This window comes from Rhinopithecus roxellana, chromosome 7, assembly GCF_007565055.1.
Source record: "Rhinopithecus roxellana isolate Shanxi Qingling chromosome 7, ASM756505v1, whole genome shotgun sequence".
Taxonomy (NCBI): domain Eukaryota; kingdom Metazoa; phylum Chordata; class Mammalia; order Primates; family Cercopithecidae; genus Rhinopithecus; species Rhinopithecus roxellana.
In genome coordinates, this window is record NC_044555.1 from 150496780 (window position 1) to 150518304 (window position 21525).

At 39.1% G+C, this 21525-nt stretch overlaps 1 protein-coding gene across 6 annotated transcripts in view; it reads right to left on the reverse strand.

The window, feature by feature from the left end:
* Positions 1–21525, reverse strand: part of SYTL4 (synaptotagmin like 4) — a 56584-nt gene that overhangs the window by 23909 nt on the left and 11150 nt on the right. For all 6 annotated transcript variants that reach the window (XM_030934311.1, XM_010380180.2, XM_030934309.1 and 3 more), the window contains 4 exons: positions 3742–3921; positions 3272–3487; positions 3034–3143; positions 2711–2813 (listed from right to left, as the gene is read on the reverse strand). In XM_030934311.1, the coding sequence (XP_030790171.1) occupies positions 2711–2813; positions 3034–3143; positions 3272–3487; positions 3742–3851 (539 nt within the window). In that variant the 5' untranslated portion in view covers positions 3852–3921. The remainder of the gene's footprint in view (positions 1–2710; positions 2814–3033; positions 3144–3271; positions 3488–3741; positions 3922–21525) is intronic.

The window sequence follows — 21525 nt, forward strand, 5'->3', positions numbered from 1 at the left end:
CTCTCTCTCTCTCTCTCTCTCTCTCTCATCCATAAGAAAGAAAAACAAGAGTCAAGGTGTCCTCAGACTTCTTCACAGTTACATTCAATGGAAGAAGACAATGGAACAATGTCTACAACATTCTGAGGGAAAGAAAATGTGGCTCAAGAATATAATATCCAGCCAAGATACCATTCAAGTATAAAGGCACCTGGAAGACATTCTTAACATGTAAGAATACAATAAATATAGCACCTGCAAGCTCTTCTTGAAGGAACTCCTCAATGATGAAATCCAGAAAACCAAGAAATAAATCAGAAATAGAGAAGTTGTGGTATAAGGCCTGGTTGTAAGCATACAATCCTTTTAAGTATAAAACTAAAAGGAAACAAACAGATAAAACAAACAGATGAATTTTTTTTTTTTTGAGACGGAGTCTCGCTGTGTTACCCAGGCTGGAGTGCAGTGGCGCGATCTTGGCTCACTGCAAGCTCCGCCTCCCAGGTTCAGGCCATTCTCCTTCCTCAGCCTCCAAGTAGCTGGGACTACAGGCGCCCGCCACCATGCCCGGCTAATTTTTTGTATTTTTAGTAGAGACGGGGTTTCACCATGTTAGCCAGGATGGTCTCGATCTCCTGACCTCGTGATCCGCCCGCCTCGGCCTCCCAAAGTGCTGCAATTACAGGCTTGAGCCACCGCGCCTGGCCACAGACAGATGATTTATGGTTATATAAGAGAATGTAAATATTATAAACCCTGACAAAGGAAAAATAATTTGAGTAACAAATAGTGGGGACAGAAGAAAACAACTGGAGGGAAGTGTAAGAAAGCTAACTGCTTCCTCTTTCACAGTAAAGCATCCACTGATAATGTTAAATATTGAAACAGGTAGATTTTTAAAATGACCACTAACTCCAAAGTATCTATCTTAGAAAAATGAAAACAGGCCAGGCATGGTGGCTCACACCTGTAATCCCAACATTTTGGGATACCAAGGCGGGTGGATCACTTGAAGTCAGGAATTCGAGACCAGCCTGGTCAACATGGTGAAACCCTGTCTCTCCTAAAAATACGAAAATTAGCTGGGCTTGGTGGTACATGCCTGTAATCCCAGCTACTTGAGAGGCTGAGGCAGGAGAACTGCATGAACCCAGGAGGTGAAGGTTGCAGTGAGCCAAGATGGTGCCACTGCACTCCAGCCTGGGCGACAAGAGCAAAACTCCGTCTCAAAAAAAAAAAAAAAAAAGAAAAGAAAAGAAAACATACATCCACACAAAACCCTTAATGAAAGTTCATAGCAGTATTACATTTTTGTTTTTGTTTTTGTTTTTGTTTTTGAGATGGAGTCTCACTTTGTTACCAGGCTGGAGTGCAATGGCACGATCTTGGCTCACTACAACCTCCGCCTCCCGGGTTCAAGCAATTCCCCTGCCTCAGCCTCCCAAGTAGCTGGGACTACAGGCACGTACCACCACATCTGGCTATTTTTTTTTTTTTTTTTGTATTTTAGTAGAGATGGGGTTTCAACATGTTGGCCGGGATGGTCTTGATCTCCTGACCTCGTGATCCACCCACTTCGGCCTCCCAAAGTGATAGGATTACAGGCATGAGCCACCGCGCCCGGCCCAGTGTTACTCTTAATAACCAAAAAGTAGAAACAATCCCAATGTTCTTCAACAGATGAACAGATAAAATGTGATAAATACATATCATGGGTATTATTTGACTATAAAAAGGAATGAAGTTCTGATACATGCTATGGCATGGATGAACCTTGAAAATGCTAATGTTAAGTGAAAGAGGTCAGTCAAAAAGGACCACATATTGTATAATTCCATTTACATGAATACCCAGGATAGGCAAATATATAGAGACAGAAAGTAGACCAGTGATTGCTTAAGGATCAGGGAGGGTGATAGCTAAAAGGGTAAAGGGTTTTTTTTTTTTTTTGAGGTGATGAAAATTTTCTAAAATTGATTCAGGGGATGGTTGCACAACTCAGTGAATAGACTAAAAACTATTGCATTGTACACAAAAAACGGGCAAATTGTATAGTATGTGAATTATATCTCAATAAGGCTGTTACCAAAAAAGATCCACTAAAAAAGTGGCCAACTGCTCAATGGCTTTCATAATATTTTTTCTTAAGCTTAGAGGAATGTTAACAACTAATATCTTTTACTTTAAAAAAACATTTGTCTGAAGATGAGCTATTCTTTCATTTTATTTTGGTGTTTTATTCTGTTAAATTCAAGTAAAATTAAACAAGACGATTTTAATTTATTATACTATGATCCAATATTAAAAGGATTTTTCAGTTTTTCCATCCGGTCAACCCATTATGTATATACATAGAAGATACATGAAATAATTTCCACATAATGTGAAAACTGGGGTAGTAGGAATGTGGGTGATTTGTTGCTTAAATAATGAGTATGTGTTATTTTTATTTGTCTTCAAATTGTTCTTATAAAGAACAAACTATTCAACCTGAGAAAGGTGACTGCAAACTGTAAAAAATAAAGAACTAAGTGAATATACCAAAATGTTAATGTCTACATATGAGCAGTGGGATTAGGAATGATTTTTTCCCTCCTTTACTATTTTCTGTACTTTCCAAGTTTTCCTATAATAAACATCTATTATTTTATAAACAGAAGAAGTAAAAAGAATAGTAAAAGAATTAAAGGGATATTGTAAGCATTTCTTTAAACAATTACTTGATTCTTACCTGGGCTCCCTCTGCCGCTCCTGAATAATCTTTCTTCCTGGCCAGATGTCACCCATCTGTGTCTGATGAAGGAGGGACTGTCCCACTGTCTCTCTTTTACTCACTTCAAGACAAACAAAAGTATGCCAGGGTGGTGGTTATGAGTAGGAAAAAAAGGGAACAACCCTCATAGCAAATCCCCTGAAGTACACCATGCTTGCAGAAGGGATGACAATACAATCTTTGATTCTCCACAAACTGGCTGAGCCCATGGATTTAAAATGCCACCAGTCAGAATACACTAGGATTCCATACCAAGAACTATCTCTAGACAGGTCCAGTACCTGCAGGTTTGTGGCGCAGGGACATCCTGATTAGCTCACTACCTGTGCGGTAAGCAAAACGGTTCACTTTCTGGTCATAAAACCAGTCCCCAGTTGCTTTCTTCAACTCTCTGGGAAGAAATAAAAGAAAATGACAGATGGATAAAGAATGGTTCTTGTCTAATAAAGGCTAAGGAAAGAAATTCTCACCACAACCAGGGCCTCATCTCCTCTCTATTCAGCCATAGGTGACACTCACATTTCCTTGGCGCACACCTTGCACCTCCAGGTACCATTGCTTTCCTGTATGCGGCAGTCCCGACACACCAGGTGATTACAACCCCGACAAGTATTGGTTCTGGGACTCAAACGGCCCAGGCTTTCCTGGCACCGGGCACAGGTCCGATCACTGTAGTGCTGGCTGCCCCTCTTGGCCCCTTTCCTTTTTATCTCCAGTAACTCATTCTTTAGTCGCCTGCCAAGACCCAAAAAAGAAGCATAAGTGGATTCAGGATATACATAGATTGGATGGAGAGGGGTTGAAAGGTAAACAGAATAAGACTATTTGGTTCTGTGGAAGCAACAAACTCAGAGCCCAATGTGATCCAATAAGTAGTGGTAAACATCACATATACAAATTCCTACGAAAGTCTGGTGGGAGACATAAGGAAAAGCCCAGACATCATTGGTCAAAGGCCTGGGACCCTAAGCGTTTTGGGGAACTCTTACTTAATCCTTTTCTCATCTGCTTTCCGGACCTCCTCATCTCGCTGTAGAACACTGAGAATCAAATCCTTTTCTTCCTCAGACAGAAAAGAAAGGTCCAGTAACTCCGACATGATTCATTCAACTTTTTCTTCTACTCTTCTTTCTTCAAAACAACCAGACAAGGAGAGCTACCAGAGTTCCCTGAAATGACAAAAGAACTAATTTCACACAGATGATTTACTCAAGAATAGGCCCACAGCCCTAAACCCTTTCAATAGGTTACTTTCCCCTTGAGCCAAGCTAAAGAGACAAAGTAGAAGTATCTGACCTATTTACTCTTCCTACTCCCATCCGAATCATGCCCTGAAAATGAAGAGTCCTTGATTTTTCAGAAAGAAAAAGTTATTCATGACTCTGGGAAAAGGATTGGTTATTCAGTATATGCATCTTAGTCTGGAAAGAACATAGAACAGCTGAGTCAATCTCCCCCTCCACCAAGTGAGTCCTCAATCATCCAATTTTTAATACCTTAAATGTTCTCAAATCTCAAGCCTATTAACCCAAATAACCAGGCAGCTGGTCTCTGCAGTGAAGGAGAAAAGCACATGAAGGCTCCTGCCAGTTTTGGCCCAGCTCTCTATTCCTGACCAGCTTCCATTCTCCCAGGAGTCAGTCAGCTTTCTGCTATGCTTCAAAACTTCCACCACCTACTCTGTCTCTCAAAGTTTTTATCATACTAGTACTCTAGCACTACCTCCAGGATATCTTTCCCAAATTCATGAATACTTGTTGAGCACTACTCTGACAGGCATTCTGTAAAGTGCTGGGGATACAAAGATGAGTAAGGCACAGTTCCTACCCTTACGAAAATCACAGAGTAGCAGGGGAGACAGACACACATAAATACAGTACAACGCATTAAGTGCTATCAGAGGGATTATAAATTAAGTGCTATGGGAACTTAGGGAAGAAAGTAACTCATTCTATCTTGCATAGAGAGAGGAAAGACAGCAGCGTACATGGGAAATTTTACAGAAGAGGTGGATTTTGCCTTATCAGAGGACAAATTTCCTGGTAGGGAAGAATGGTAGGAAAGATAGTTTGGGCCCAGATTATATAACTCTTTTATTATTATTATTATTATACTTTAAGTACTAGGGTACATGTGCACAACGTGCAGGTTACATATGTATACATGTGCCATGTTGGTGTGCTGCACCCATTAACTCATCATTTACATTAGGTATATCTCCTAATGCTATCCCTCCCCCCACCCCCTCCCCACAATAGGACCCAGTGTGTGATGCTCCCCTTCCTGTATAACTCTTAAAAACTTTTTAAAAAATTTTAAGAATTTTGGCTCAGCATGGAGGCTCTCACCTGTAATCCCAGCACTTTGGAAGGCTGAGGCAGGAGGATCGCTTGAGCCCAGGAGTTCAAGACCAGCCTGGGCAACACAGGGAGACTCAGTCTCTACAAAAAGAAAAATCAAAACTCAGCTGGGTATGAAAGTTCACACCTGCATTCCCAGCTACTCGAGAGGCTGAAGTGGGAGGATTGTTTGAGCCTGTGAGGTTGAGGTTACAGTGAGCCAAGATCATACTATCACGTGTGGTCCACTCTAGCCTGGGCAACAGAGCAAGATCCTGTCTGGAAGAAATTTTTTTTAATCTTAAAACTTACTGCATAGACAATAGAAATCCATCAAACATCTCTGATGTTGCTTTTTGATTCTGGGAAATCACATGATGAAATTCATTTTACAAAGACATATTATAGCTATATTGCTCTAGCTATAATATGAAAGACCGATTTAGAGGACAAATCAGAGGACAATTTGGTAGTGCATACATTTAAAATAGGTATACTACTTCACCAAGCAATATGACTTCTAAGAATCTACCTAATAGAAATATTCATACAAATGCACAATCAAGATTATATGCACAAGACTATTACTGCAACATTATTTTTAAGAACAGAAACAGTTCTTTAACAGAGGAATCATTAAACAAAACAATATGTCCACATAATGGAACATTATGTCGCTATTAAAAATGTAGTAGATACATACATATTGACATAAAAATATGGCCATGAGTGAAAAAGTAGTTGTAGGACAATAAAAAAAAGATCTTGTATAAAGAATTTATCTAAATATTTGTATATGCAAAGAGAAAGGTCTAGAAAAATATCTGCTATCATTGGTTTCCCTTGGTGAGTAGAATTGGGAAGGGGCAACTTTCACTTTTTACTTCATATAGTTCTAATTTGTTTTTATACATATCTTCCATTTATATCTCAAAAAAGAAAACAATGCAAATGAGGCAGAGATATTATTACAATACTCCAGCAAAAAACAATCTAGATTTACTAACTGTGTCTCTAAATAATTAGACCAGTCATTTTATTTTTCATTTCATTTTATTTTTCATTTCATTTTATTTTTCATTTTTAGAGACAGAGTTTCACTATGTTGCCCAGCCTGGACTCAAATTCCTGGGTTCAAGTGATCCTCCTGCCTCAGCCTCCCAAGTAGCTGGAACTATAGGCAGAGCCACCGTGCCCAGCAGAAGTCATTTTATTTCTGACCCTTTCGTTTGTCATCTACAAAACGACCCACCTCAAACGTTGTTTAAAAAATTAAATAATGTGTATTAAAGGGCCAATCACAATGTTTGGAGTACAATGATAAAGGCCTTAGCCAGGCAGCAAGAAAAAACAGAATAGGTTTGAGAAGTAGAATTGACAGAATAGGGAGACTGACTGAGCAGAGAGGATGAAGAAGGTGAAGTCAGAGATGCCTAGTTCACATGTCTAGATTAAACAACTGACTGGCTAGTGACAGCCCTCATAGCGATAGGAGATAGAAGGAAAGAAACAGGTTTGGAAGTAAGGCAAAAAGTTTTGTTTTAACCCTATTAAGTTAGTGTTGCATACTTGATATCCAAGTAACTGGGCCCAGGAAATAGTTGGAGACACAGGGCTGGACCTCAGGAAGAAAAACTGTATCTGAAAATATACATTTGGTAGTCATGGGAGTCAAAGAGCCCAAGGTAGACAGAGAGTGAAAAAGGAAATGAGAATCACACTTACCTTCTCTCCTCTCCTTTGAAACTACACAACAGGCCCCTTTCACTTTTTTATTTTTTATTTTTCTTTTTTTACTAATTCCCTACAAGACAGTGGAGAAAATAAACAACACGGCAAAGCTATACAGGTTCCTGCAATATTTCCTCAACTTGTATATTTCCTGGTCTTTATCGAACTATAAGATGTTAAGCCTCTTTCACACACCCTTTCTTAGTCTTGAGGAAGTCTTCTTAGTTCTTATCACCAAGGAGAATATATACCCTCCGTGAAAACAAGGACTTTTTCAATCTTCTCCTCTGTATCTGCCCTAGCACTTAATGCAATATCTGGTATGTAATTTTGCATATGCTGCCAATATTGCGATCACTGTCATTGTCACCCCCAACAGTATCCTTTATTGAGAATTGACTATATGCCAAACAAGTACCTTACATATATTAACTAATTTAATCCTTGTCACACCACCAAGAGTGAGTGACTATTATTACCCCATTGTATAGATGAGGATTCAGAAGAGGTTGGGCCAACTTGCCCAATAATAAAGAGCAAGTAAGTGAAATTGCAGGGATTCAAGCCCAGAAAATCTGACACTAGAGTTGGTGCTCTACAGGCTCAGTCTAGGCAGAATTATAACCAAAGCAACTATAAAATACTAAACAGACAAATCAAAAGCATTGTGGAAATGAATTCCCATATGTGTGATTACGGCTGAAACACTGTGCGAAAAAATCAGTGGCTCCTGGATAAAAGAGGTATTACCAGTTATCTGTCAGCTAAAAAGCAAGGATAGCACAGGCACACTAGAAATGAGAACCATAGCAGATTAAAAAACTGGTGCCTGTGGAGAGGCAGCAGAATACTGTGATGAGAAAGGCATGGTGGCATAATAATGAGACCAAGTAATATCAAAATCCAGGGAAGTAAGAAGATCCTTGAAGATAGTATCTTAAGAAAATGGAACTACCAACATTGTACATCTTCCCTTTCTTTTTCATTATGGGCCTGACCAACCAGAACTGCCCCCTCTGAAATCTTAAATTCAAGAATTCTCACTTTCCAACCACAGCTCACTCTTGCTGTATCTGTTCTTCAGCCTTATCAAGACCACAGTCTCTTGAGCTCCACGTTGTCTCTTGGTCCACTTGCCTTCTGCTGATCTATCTTCCCTCTATACCCATCCTGGATTCCAGATGGCTCAACATTTGAACCACTCTCACCAGTACTTTCCATATCCGTATACCTTCATCCCTCTGCCACAACTGCCCATGAAAATCCCAAACCTGCGCTAATGCTCTAGCCTGCCTTGTCTGCTCCCATACCCAGGTTCTCCATAATTCCTGGTCTACAACCTCAGCTGAACCCTCACTGTCACCCATAAATCCTGTTACTTATGCCTGTTCAATTTCTTTACCTAGTCCCTTTGGGTTCTATTTAAGTCTTCAGTCATCTCACACTCCCACTTCCCTTCCCTCAAGTCCCATCAGACATGCTTGTCTCATACTTGTAAAAAGATTTTTGTAAGACCATAAGCCATGGACTCTATCAGCTCCCTGCCTTCTCTTCCCCATCACTTGCCAATCTGACTCCTTTCAGAAAAGCCATATCCCACCCCAAGCCCCACCTTCCACCGTAGGTTGCTGTTGTTTCCAACACTAACCCTGTTAACAGCCAGCTTGTTTGCAATGGGATCTTGCAGAATCAGTAACGAGGAGAAAAAAACAAATTAAGAACAAAAATTAAAAGGCAAGAAGACAAAGGTAAATGCAGAAAAAACTGAGACAAAGAGAAAACAAAAGGTAAAATGGTAAAAACAAGTTCAAGTATATCAATGAATATGAAACTCATATATGAGCAAAATTCACCCTTTGAAATACAGGGATTAACAGACTGGATAAAAGGAAAAAATCCAGTTATGTGCCATTTATGAGAGACACATCTAAAACATAAATTGAAGGGAAAATTGAAAGTAAAAAGATGGGAAAAGATAAACCAGGTGCTAGCCAAAAGAAAGCTGAGGTAGCTATATTAATATCTAAAAGTAAAAAAGACAATAAAAGCATTATAAAGGATAGATAAGATCACTACATAGAGATAATAATCATGCATCCACTAATAAAACATCACTAAATATACAAAGGAACAAGAGAGAGAAATCGAAAAATCGACCATCAAAATGAGAGGTTAACATATACCTCTTTGTTGTCGCAATTATGAATGGCACGAACAGATACAAACTAGTAAATATATAGACAAGTTGAACAACAAAATGAGCTTGATTTAATGGAAATACGAAAAATTTATATATCCAACTGAAGAATTACATTATTTTTAAGCACATATAGAATATTTACCCCCAAAACTGACCATGTACTAGGCTGTAATGCAAGTCTCCATAATTAAAAAAAAAATAATCCTTCCCATACAGACCAGTCTCTGACTTCGAGGAAATTAAATAAGAAATCAATTTAAAATATGATAATTTCTTATCATGATACTTTTTGAAAATTTAAAAAGACACTTCTAAATAACCCACATGTCAAAGAAGAGATCATAATGGTACTAAATCTATCCTTAACATCTTAGAGAAAAAACCTGCCTCCTACCTCACTACCATTACTACTCCCCACAGTATGGCATCTAATGTTCTCTAGAAATTCAAAAAGGAAAATATGAAAAAAAAATACAGCTTTCATATGCAATAAACCAAGTGATATATTTTTATGGTAAATAGTACATCATATTTTGAAAACTAGAACTCAGGAAAATAATGGAGGCACAAATACAATTATAATAAGAAAACCAGACAGATGTGAAGTTAGAAAAGCTATGACTATTCAGATACTCCCAGTTTGTGGCTACTAGGGTTTAAGAGAGAAACCAAAGCCCAAGAAAACTTAAGACGCTTCATTACGTTCAGTCCCAGGTGTATAATCAAAAAGGCAAGATAATCTATTGAGAAGATCACGGCTCAGGTAACATGAGTGTCAGAATCTCAGATGGACAACTTGTTCTGTGTTAGTCCTGAGGTGTCAAGACTCAGATGAAGTATCTTAATACAGCATCCTTGTGGGACCCATGCCCATAAAAAGATATTTTAGAAAAGGTGGTTTGTATCATTCTCAGCAAACTAACACAAGAACAGAAAACCAAACACCGCATGTTCTCTCATAAGTGGGAGTTGAACAATGAGAACACATGGACACAGGGAGGAGAACGTCACACACCGGGGCCTGTCGGGGGTGGGGGGTTAGGGGAGGGATAACATTAGGATAAATACCTAATGTAGATGACGGGTTGATGGGCGCAGCAAACCACCATGGCACGTGTATACCTATGTAACAAACCTGCACATTCTGGTATCCCAGAACTTAAAGTATAATAAAAAAAAGTTAAAAAAAGAAAAGATGGCTTACTTAGCAATTATACCTATCTATTGCTAAAAAAAAAAAAATGAGAATAATATGTTAATGCAAATACTTACAAAACCAAAGGAAAAACTAAATCTACCATCAAAATGGGAAGTTAGAAGTTACCATACCTCTCTCAATTACTGATAGTACAACAGATGAAAAATGAGTAAATATGTAGACAAGTTGAACAACACAATAAGCTTGATCTAAAGGACATACGTAGAATTCCATATCCAATTGGATATATCCAGTCTATATCCTAATCCTAATGATTGAGAAATAATAACAATGAATGAAAATAAACACTAACACAACTGGTTTTCAAGAAGGGGATGGGTGAGCTATCTCAAATTATTTCAAATTCTGAAAACCAATTTTAAAAATGAAAAACTAGGCAAAACCTGACAGGAAGCATAGAATCATGAAAATAGTGGTGAAAGACAGACTTGGGTTCAAATCCTAGCTCTCATATAGCTTAGCTATATGACCTTGGGCACGATACTAGAATATTAACAAGATGACTAAAAATATCGAATTCCTTGTAAGAATAGTACTTAGATTAAAAATAATAATTGGTGTTCCCAAAATGAAAACTGATGTGAATTAGGAAAACACCAAGTAATGTCCCTGCCCTGAACAGCAAATACAACAGATTTTGCTGTGTTGCATGCAGGCCACACATAAATGTGAAGATGGTAATATATTGTACTTATGCTCAAACTAGAAACATCTACCAGATGTAACCTCTTTGAAGGTAGGTACTATATCTGGATATCATAGCCCCAGGAGCTTGGCACAGTATGTTACACACAGTATGAGTTCAACAAAAGTTTAGTGAATGTCTTTATCCAGAAATCTATTTGTGTTTACATGTTTAAACTTAAACCCATGGAAATTGAAGAGCTGTAATAGAGCTGAGAGAAAAATGTTTTTGTTTTCCTGAGGCAGTGTGTGAGCTGTGGTTAAAAGCTTGGACTCTGGCCCGGGTGGATGGCTCACACCTGCAATCCCAGCATTTTGGGAGGCTAAGGCAGGTGGATCACTTGAGGCCAGGAGTTCGAGAACAGCCTGGCCAACATGGTGAAACCCTGTCTCTACAAAAAACCAAAAACAACAACAACAACAAAAATTAGCTGGGCGTGGTGGCTTGCGCCTGTAGTCCCAGATACTCAGGACACTGAGGCAGAGAATGGCTTGAAGCTGGGAGGCGGAAGTTGCAGTGAGCCAAGATGGTGCAACTGCACTCCAGCCTGGGCGACAGAATGAGACTCCGTGTCAATAAAACAAACAACAAAAAAGTCTGGACTTGAGCCAGACTGCCTGAACTAGAATCCCAACTTCCCTATTTACTAGCTGTGTGACCTTGGGTAAGTTACTAAACATCTCAGTACCTCAATTTCCTCACTTGTAAAATGAAGATAAAAATTGTACCTACCCTTTGGGGCTTTTTGTTATAAAGATTAAATGCATTTTTAAAATATGTAAAGTGCTTAAAGTAAGGAGAACACAAAGAATGCTAAGTGTTACCTATTTTTGTCAGTTTGTATATGTTCATTTGTGCTTTCAGACTTAAACTAGGTTTAGAAAATGACATTTATTTTCTTTTAAAGCATGCAGATGAATTATGAGTTAAACTGTCTAGACATCAGTTAAAGTTTCAGGCTATTGTTTTTGTTATTTAAATTTTTTTATTTCAATAGCTTTTGGGGTACAAGTAGTCTGGGTTACATGGATGAATTTATAGTGATTAATTTCAATGCACTCATCAGAGGTCACTGTTTTTGAAGTGAGGAACCATGCTCACAGTCTTATAGATGACAGAAAATTTTCTTAAAAATTGACCCATGCTCGGCCGGGCGCAGTGGCTCAAGCCTGTAATCCCAGCACTTTGGGAGGCCAAGACGGGCGGATCACGAGGTCAGGAGATGGAGACCATCCTGGCTAACACGGTGAAACCCCGTCTCTACTAAAAAAATACAAAAAACTAGCCGGGCGTGGTGGCGGGCGCCTGTAGTCCCAGCTACTAGGGAGGCTGAGGCAGGAGAATGGCGTAAACCTGGGAGGCGGAGCTTGCAGTGAGCTGAGATCCGGCCACTGCACTCCAGCCTGGGCGACAGAGCGAGACTCCGTCTCAAAAAAAAAAAAAAAAAAATTGACCCATGCTCAAGGGCCAAAAGGCTGAACTGGTATTAAATTATTCCTCTAAAGTTATAAGTAATAATTATATGATGGTTTTGCAAATACATTCTAATAGATTATCATATCCTGCCAAAGTGATATAATAACAGTATTTTGCTGTTTAGGCTAAAGACAATGGACAATTTTATACCTCACTGAACACGAAAAAGTGAACCAGAGTCTTTCAAAATATATTTGTTTAACCAAGAAGCCTGAATTAAACTGCTCTTGTTAAAATGATACTGTTTTACACAGAAACTGATTAATGAGTTTTATACTGATGTGAGATTTATACTGCTGCATGCCAGATTCTGTATACTTTTGAACATGGGTATTTAGAACTGACTTAGCTATGTCAAGAAATGTGATGGTGTGTACACTTTTTTCAAAAGATGAGAATTTAAATTGGGCTACACATTATAATTGGTCATAATTGGGGATTATAAAATGTCAAGGTGGAATGAACTTCCACCCTGCCTGAAACAATAACAACAACAACAAATGCACCAAATACATGAAACAATGGTTTTCAAATCGCTGAACATCAGGCAATCAAGGACTATGATTTCTGAGATGGGAAACAAATAAGGTAAGCCCTTTGATTTTCCCAGCTTACTGTCTTAAGGGACTTTCCAGATAATGGTACAGAAAGGAAGAACCCAGGTAGAGCCTAGTAAACTCCCTGAGTTCTGGAGACAGAGCTGAGAGTCTGGGAAAAAGCAGGTAGCTGGAGTTCATAGGACAGAGGACCTGAGAGAGCTCCACAGAAAGAGAAAGAGATCTTCAGAGGCCTGCAGAAGATTTCACTCAAGTATTTAGCAAAGGAGTGATTAGCCCATGGTATGCCTGTGAGGAAATTACTCTAGGCCAGGGAAAGAACTACCTGAAAGGATTCAAAAGAACAATGCCTGTCATTCACACAGGGCTAAGAATAGTGCCTGTTTCCGCCAGCCAAATTGGAAAACCTCATGATTCACAGGACGGGAGCTGAAGGACTCAGAACGGTCTTGCCTCAGTAGCGGGAAACAGCCCAGATTATGCACTGCTCTGGTCCTGCCTAACAAATATAAACAGCAAAACCTTAAAGGGTCACTCTGTATCCAAGTAATTTAAGTGCATGCCAGAGCTCAAGTATATTTATAGTAATACAAAAATATGCAGTACTCAACAAGGTCAAAGTCATAATATTTGGTACCCAGTAAAAAAAACTCACAGGCATGCACAAAAGCAAGAAAATATGATCCATAATAATGAGAAAAATCAATCAAAAAGACCAAGAACTGACACAAATGTTAGAATTCGTAAACAAAGTCATTAAAGCAGTTATTATAACTACATTCTATATGTTCAAAAAGTTAGGTAGGGGACATGGGAGATGTAAAAAGACTCAAATCAAACCCACGGATAAAAGGTACAATGTCTGAGATGAAAAATACACTAGTTGGGATTAACAGCAAATTGGACATTACAGTAGAAAAGAGTTAAGAACTTGAAGACATAGCAATAGAAATTATTCAAAATGGAACGCAGAAAGAAAAAAATTGAAAAAGAAAAAGGAATTAATGAGCTGTGGGACAACATCAAGCTACCTTCTACACATGTCATTGATGTCACCAAAAATAATGGCCCAAATTTGGTGAACACAATAAACTCACGGATCCAAGAAGCTCTATGAACATTAAGCACCAGAAACATAAAGAAAAATATACCATGTGGCACACCATAAATTGCTTAAAACCAGAAATAATGGGAAAATCTTAAAAGAGGCTAGAGTGGTGGGGTGGGGTGGGGTTGGGGTCTTGGGGAAGGACACATTATATATATACAGATGAACAAAGATCATGATAAAAGCAAATTTATCATTGGAAACAATGCAGTGTAAAGACAGAATGACGTCTCTAAAATACCGAAAGAAAAAAAAAAAGATCGACCTAGATAGAATTCTACACGCAGCAAGATATCATTCAAAAACAGAGGTGAAATAAAGACTTTTTCAGACATGCAAAAGTTGAAAGAATTAATCACCAACAGACCTGCACTATAAAAAGTGTTAAAGGAAGTCCTTGAGGCAGAAAGAAAATGGTACTGCACAGAAATATAGGTCTACAAAAAGAAATACAGAGCACATGCAATGGTAACAATGTAGGTAAAAATACTTTTTTCTTATTATTTAAATCTCTTTTAAAATATAATCAACAGTTTAAAGGAAAAATAACGATATATTGTGAGGTTCAAAACATATGGTAGAACAAAGCTGAAACTTAACCTGATTTCAAGAGACACTATAAATCCACAGTAATGAAGTCAATGTGGTATTGGGCATGAAGATAGACAAATAAATAAAAGGAACAGAATAGAGAGTATGGAAATAAGCCCTTATGTTTACAGTCACTTGATTTTTTTAATAAAGGTGAAGGGAAGTTTAGTGGAGAAATGACAGTCTTTCCAACAAGTAGTGCGGGAAAAACTAGATATCCATATGAAAAAAAAAGCAAGCATTTCTGACATGACACGTAAAAGCGTGATCCAGAACTTGATAAATTAGGCTTTGTCAAAATTTAAAACCTCTGCTTTGTAAGAACTTTATTAGAAAATAAAAAGATAAGCCATATACTGGAAGAAAATATTTGCAACTAGTATATCTGATAAGGACTTATATCCAGAATATATAAAGAACTCTCAGAACTCTACAATTTTTTTAAAAACACACATTTTAAAAATAGACAAAAGATATGAATAAACATATCACCAAAGAAGATATACAAATAGCAAATAAACACATGAAAACATGCTCAACATCATTAATCATTAGGGAAATGCAAACTAAAACCACAGTGAGATATCACTACACACTTCTTAGAATGACCAAAATTTCAAATACACCAAATGTTGGCAGGCATTTGAAGCAACTGGAACTCTCATACACTACAATGGGAATGTGAAATAGTATAGCCGTATCGGAAAACAGCTTAGAAGTTTCTTAAAAAGTTAAACATGTATCTCCCATATGACCCAGGCTTTCCACTTTTGGTATTTATCCAAGAAAAGCAAAAGCATATGTAGGCTGGACACGGTGGCTCACACCTGTAATCCAAGCACTTTGGGAGGCCAAGGTGGGCAGATCGCTTGAGGTCAGGAATTTGGAAACCAGTCGATCAACAGATCAACATGGCGAAACCCCGTCTGTACTAAAACTACAAAAAAATTAGCCAGATGTGGCGGCAGGCGCCTGTAATCCCAGCTACTTGGGAGGCTGAGGCAGGAGAATAGCTTGAACCCGGGAGGTGGTAGTTGCAGTGAGCCAAGATTGTGCCACTACACTCCACCCTTGGCAACAAGAGCGAAACTCCGTCTCAAAAGAAAACAAAAACAAAAATTAGCTGGGTGTGGTGGTGGGTGCCTGTAATCCCAGCTACTTGGGAGGCTGAGGCGGGAGAATCACTTGAACCTGGGAGGTGGAGGTTGCAGTGAGCTGAGATCACGCCACTGCACTCCAGCCTGGGCAACAAAGCGAGACTCCGCCTCAAAAGGGGAAAAAAAGAAAAAAAAAGTAAGCACATGCCCACACAGATTTGCATGGAAATGTAATAGCCCAAATCTGGAAACAACCCAAATGCCCACTAAGAGGTAAGTGAATAAACAAATTATAGTATACCTATGCAATGGAATACTATTCAGCAACAGAGAAGAATGAACTACTGATACACACAGCAACATGAATGAATCTCAAAATGATTATGCTGACTGAAATAAGCCAGGCTAAAAAAATAACACTGTATGATTTCATTTATATAAAACTCTAGAAAATGCATAGTGACAGAAAACAAAATCAGTGGTTTCAGGAGTTGACAGGGGGTGAGGAGGGTAATAGTACAGAGGGACAAGAAAGAAGGATTACAACATGGCACAAGGAAATTTTTGGAGGTGATAGATGTTCAATATCTTGATTCTGGTGATAGTTTCATGGATGTACACAGATATCAAAATCTGTCAAATTGCATACTTTATATATAATTTGTCTATTGTAGTTCAATAAAATGTTTTTAAACATTTTAATATTAAATGTAACTAAAGTTTCTTCTTGTAATCATGTTTTCCAATCCCAGAATGCCTACAAGACACTAGGAGCCTTTAAATTAATTGAAACACTAAAATATTTTATGTAAAGGTTTTTTTTTAATAGAGAATAAACAATACAGAGTAGGTTTGAAATATTTCCCTTACTATACAGTTTTGTTATCTAAAAGATGTTTCACCTTTTAACTTTTCAATTTGTTAAAAATGTAAAAGACAGCAGGTTCAGGAACAGCAATAAAATGTTTGCATAACTGGTGCCTGGAACATAATATGAGCATGATTTTTTAGTAAGTGCATCCAAACAATATACTTTATTTTAAAATGTAAATACTTTGTGAGGCATCAGTCTTTAAAATCAAGTATAAAAATAAAGAGAAGTTAGAATCAGATGTTCAAGTAGCTGTATCATAAACCAAAATTTAGTTTAAATGAAGCACACTTTATGTCATTGGTCTCATCAAAATGAGAGCAAAGGTTATTGCACCATTAATAAATATTAGAATTAATTTTAAGAAGTTCATTTAATCTCTTATCCTTTATTTCTATTTTTGTGCTTTTTCTTTGAGACAGAGTCTCACTCTGTCACCCAGGCTGGAGTGCAGTGGCACAGTCGTAGCTCAGCATAGTCTCGACCTCCTGGACTCAAGCAATTCTCCCACCTCAGCCTCCCCAGTAGCTGGGATCGCAGGCACAAGTCACCACACCTGGCTAATTTGTTTTTATTTTTTGTAGAGATGGGGTTTCACCATGTTGCCCAGGCTGCCTCGGCCTCCCAAAGTGCTGGGATTACTAGCGTGAGACACCACACCTGGCCTGTGCATGCTTTATAATATGTGACCAATACAGTGGTAAATAATGTAGTTTACAAATACTTATTTTAGGAGTGATAAAAATTTGGGGTGATAAAGGTAAGTAATCAAAAAAGCTGGGAAGTCCCTTACTTAAAGGCTGGTTAAGGTAAACTATTCCACAAATTGCCATATATTTTCATTATTCTGCTTGTATAGAGATATGATGTATGTGTAATTAGGAAAGAATAAATCATTCTGATGATTGTAATGCAGTTGTTCTTATGCAAGTAGTACAGCATAATGAATAAGAATTTTTGCTGTCATAAGACACATTCAAAAGTGGACTCTAGGCTAGGTGAGGTGGCTCATGCCTGTAATCCTGGCAATTTGTGAAGCCAAGGTGAGAGGATCTCTTGAGTCCAGGAGTTTGAGACCAGCCTGGGCAACATGGTGAAACCCCATCTCTACACACACACACACACACACACACACACACACACTAGCCAGGTGTGGTGGTGTGCGCCTGTAATCCCAGCTACTTGGAAGGCTGAGGTGGGAGGATCACCTGAGCCTGGGAGGTCAAGGCTGCAGTGAGCCGAGATCGGGCCACTGCACTCCAGCCTGGGTGACAGAGTAAGACCCTTTCTCAGTCTCTCTCTCTCTCAAAAAAAGTAGACTCTATTAACTAATTGTGACAAAGGCAATGACAGTATATAAAGCAGATCAAGCTAAAGTACTGTCAAAACTAATACCCATTATTTGTGTGGGTTTCCAGAACATAGGTGAAGCATAGCCCTAAAAGGCAGCAAAATCCAGTACCCATGGGCAGGGGACTAGTTATTTGATAATCTAAAGGTAAAAGAGTTGATTTGGCCGGGAACGGTGGCTCATGCCTGTAATCCCAGCACTTTGGGAGGCCAAGGCAGGTGGATCACCTGAGGTTGGGAGTTTGAGACCAGCCTGACCAACAGGGAGAAACCCTGTCCCTACCAAAAATACAAAATTACCTGGGCATGGTGGCGCATGCCTGTAATCCCAGTTACTCGGGAGGTTGATGCAGGAGAATAGCTTGAACCCGAGAGGCAGAGGTTGTGGTGAGCTGAGATCATGCCACTGCACTCCAGCCTGGGTAACAACAGCAAAACTCCCTCTCCAAAAAAAAAAAAAAAAAAGTTGATTTTAGAGCATGGAAAAATGAGACTAAATCCAGAGTATATGGTGGTCTGCAAAACTTAAAAAAAAAGAAAAAAGAAAAAAGAAAAACACTCAAGTAGAAAAGAAAGCTTCCAGGGATGCAGGGCTTCCTAAAATTCCCTTGTCTGCATCCAGCCACCCATGCACAAAAATGCCAATGGATAACATCTTACTGGTAACATTTGCATGAGCATACAACATTGCTTACAGTCAATAAAATATTTGCTTTGGGATATTGTGTTGGTTATTTTATCAACTGCCCCTTTCAATTTTAGGGTGATGTCTCTCCTAGAAAACTATAAATATGCTTATTAAAATGTATCTGTCTTAGATACCTATTCCAGGCTACTCAGACAAATTCAAGGAAGATTCAACTTATAAAGCTGCTAAGTCTGGCTTCTTAGAAGTTTCAAAGTTCCCTTTGGATTCAGAACCCAGCTCGCATCTCCCCAAATCCTTTCTGGCTCTTGGGTTAAATAATGTAAATTACCTGGCCCCAAAGACTTTTCTGCAAGAGCTCCCTCTGCTGTCCTGGTAATTATCTTTGAATGTGTGCATGGTTTCAGGCCTTCCAAATCCTACTTCTTTCCCTGTCCTAGAGCTCTGTATTCTGCACTGTTACAGAATGCTAACTAGTTAGGAGGGCCAACTATGTGCTAAGTGATATACTAGCTGGCTAAGAAGAAAAGAACAGAGCGTAGTCCATGCCCACAGAGTTCACAGTTTAGTAGCAGAGACACCTAAATAATCCTTAAAAAAAAAAAAAAAAACAAGGTAACCAAAGAAATATATGCATGATATATTATAAGAATACCAAGGGAGGGCACGTAATTCAGGTTGGGGAAAGGGAACTAGAAAGAGAATATCCAGCAGTAGCATATGAACTGATTGTAAATTAATGTGTTTCAGCTGGATAAGCAGGAGAACGAGGGCTTTCCAGGCAAAGTGCGTAGCATTTACAAAAGCATGGAGGCATAAAGCAACGTGGTATAAGCAAGTAGTACAATGATGCTGGTTGGTTTCAATTGTAAGGGAGGCCGGGCGCGGTGGCTCACGCCTGTAATCCCAGCACTTTGGGAGGCCAAGGCGGGCGGATCACGAGGTCAAGAGATCGAGACCATCCTGGCTAACACGGTGAAACCCCGTCTCTACTAAAAAATACAAAAAATTAGCCGGGCGTGGTGGTGCGCACCTGTAGTCCCAGCTACTCGGAGGCTGGGACAGGAGAATGGTGTGAACCCGGGAGGCGGAGTTTGCAGTGAGCCGAGATTGCGCCACTGCACTCCAGCCTGAGCGACAAAGCGAGACTCTGTCTCAAAAAAAAAAAAAAAAAAAAAATTGTAAGGGAGAATGCAGAAGAGGCAGGTGGGGAATCACATCACGTGTGGCTGGCGGGTGCTCCATATGCTATGCTCAAAAACATGGCTAATTAGCCTTTGACAACAGAAATCACTGAAGAGTTTTAGGTAAGGCAAGGACTTGTTAGGGCACACTGACAATTTTGCAGAATATGGATTTGAGGAGGCTGTGGCATAAATCCAGGGGAAAGATAACAAGAGCCAAGAGTAGATGGCAGTGGCACTAGAGATGGAAAGGAGCATATTAAAGACATAACACGGAGAGAAAATCTGCAGGACCTGTGAATGTTCTGTAACACAAGTACGGCCTCTTCTACTAGGACTTGGAGTTCTGATGTGCTAGATTTCTAATTAAGGACAGTATAGCATAGAATTGTGCTTAAAAGCACTGGATCTGAGCTGCCTGGGTTTAAATCGCAGCTTTGCTTTTTCCCTGAGTTAACTCTGGACAAGTTATTTAACCTCCGTGAGTCTGTTTCCCCATTTGTAAAAATGAGGATTAATAATAAGAGCTCCTGCCTATGGCTGTGAGGATTCAAGCATGCATCATGAGTAAAAGGAATAGCATAGTGCCTGGCCTAGGGTAAGCACCCAATATTGGTAGCTGTTTAGTTTTAATTATTATTAACCATATGCTTTGGAAAATATATGAGCATATGGCAGTTTTGACATCTTTCTATGAAATTTGAGAAATCTAATCAGTATTCTTGCCTAGATGGAAGGTCACCGTACCTCTCTGCATGGAGGGAGGCTGACAAGCATAAATATGAAGCAAATGTTAGTAATTAGATATGATCAGTTTAAAGGATATTTATTTATACACTGTTCCAGACAGGATTTAAAGTGACTTACAAAGATGCATAAAACATCAAAAAATAGCATAAATTTTAAAATAGGATTAAAAAGAAGAAAAATAGGAGTGGAGACAAACTGGTAGAGTCAGTATCAAGGCTCCAAAACCAAAGGGCAACTAAGGCTTCCTAGGAGTCAGCTGGGGTCTAGACCCCCACCTGTCCATCCATGCGGCACATCTATGCCTCACATAAAATCCCCTAGGGCCTGCTGAGTCCATTCTCAAACATTGTATGGAAGCAAAGCTGTATTTTTCCCTAACAATGAGAAATTTACAATCAGCTCTTAATTTTACAAAATTCTGATTTTGCACTAAGGTTGTGGCTCCCTACAATCCTTTTCAAAATAGATTCTACAAAAGTAGAGTTTGCAGGTGCTGAGGCATTTTGTGCTTTTCACTCCTTTTTTTTTTTTTTTTTTTTTTTTTTTTTTTTTTTTTTTTTGGGAGATGGAGTCTCACTCTGTTGCCCAGGCTGGAGTTAGGTGGTGCCATCTCAGCTCACCTCAACCTCCACCTCCTGGGTTCAAGGGATTCGCCTGCCTCAGCGCCACCCCCAGTAGCTAGGATTACAGGCGTATGCCATCATACCTGGCTAATTTTTGTATTTTTAGTAGAGACGCGGTTTCACCATGTTGGCCAGGCTGGTCTCGAAAGCCTGACCTTGTGATCTCCTCACCTCGGCCTCCCAACATGCTGGGATTACAGGCGTCAGCCATCTCATCTGGCTGGTTTTCACTCCTTTTACGATATCCACTTCATCTTACGATGAAGATGATGACAAATGATAGTTAACACTTCTACAATGTATTATTTACGATGCATTTTTCTAAGCACTTTAGTCCTCACAATCA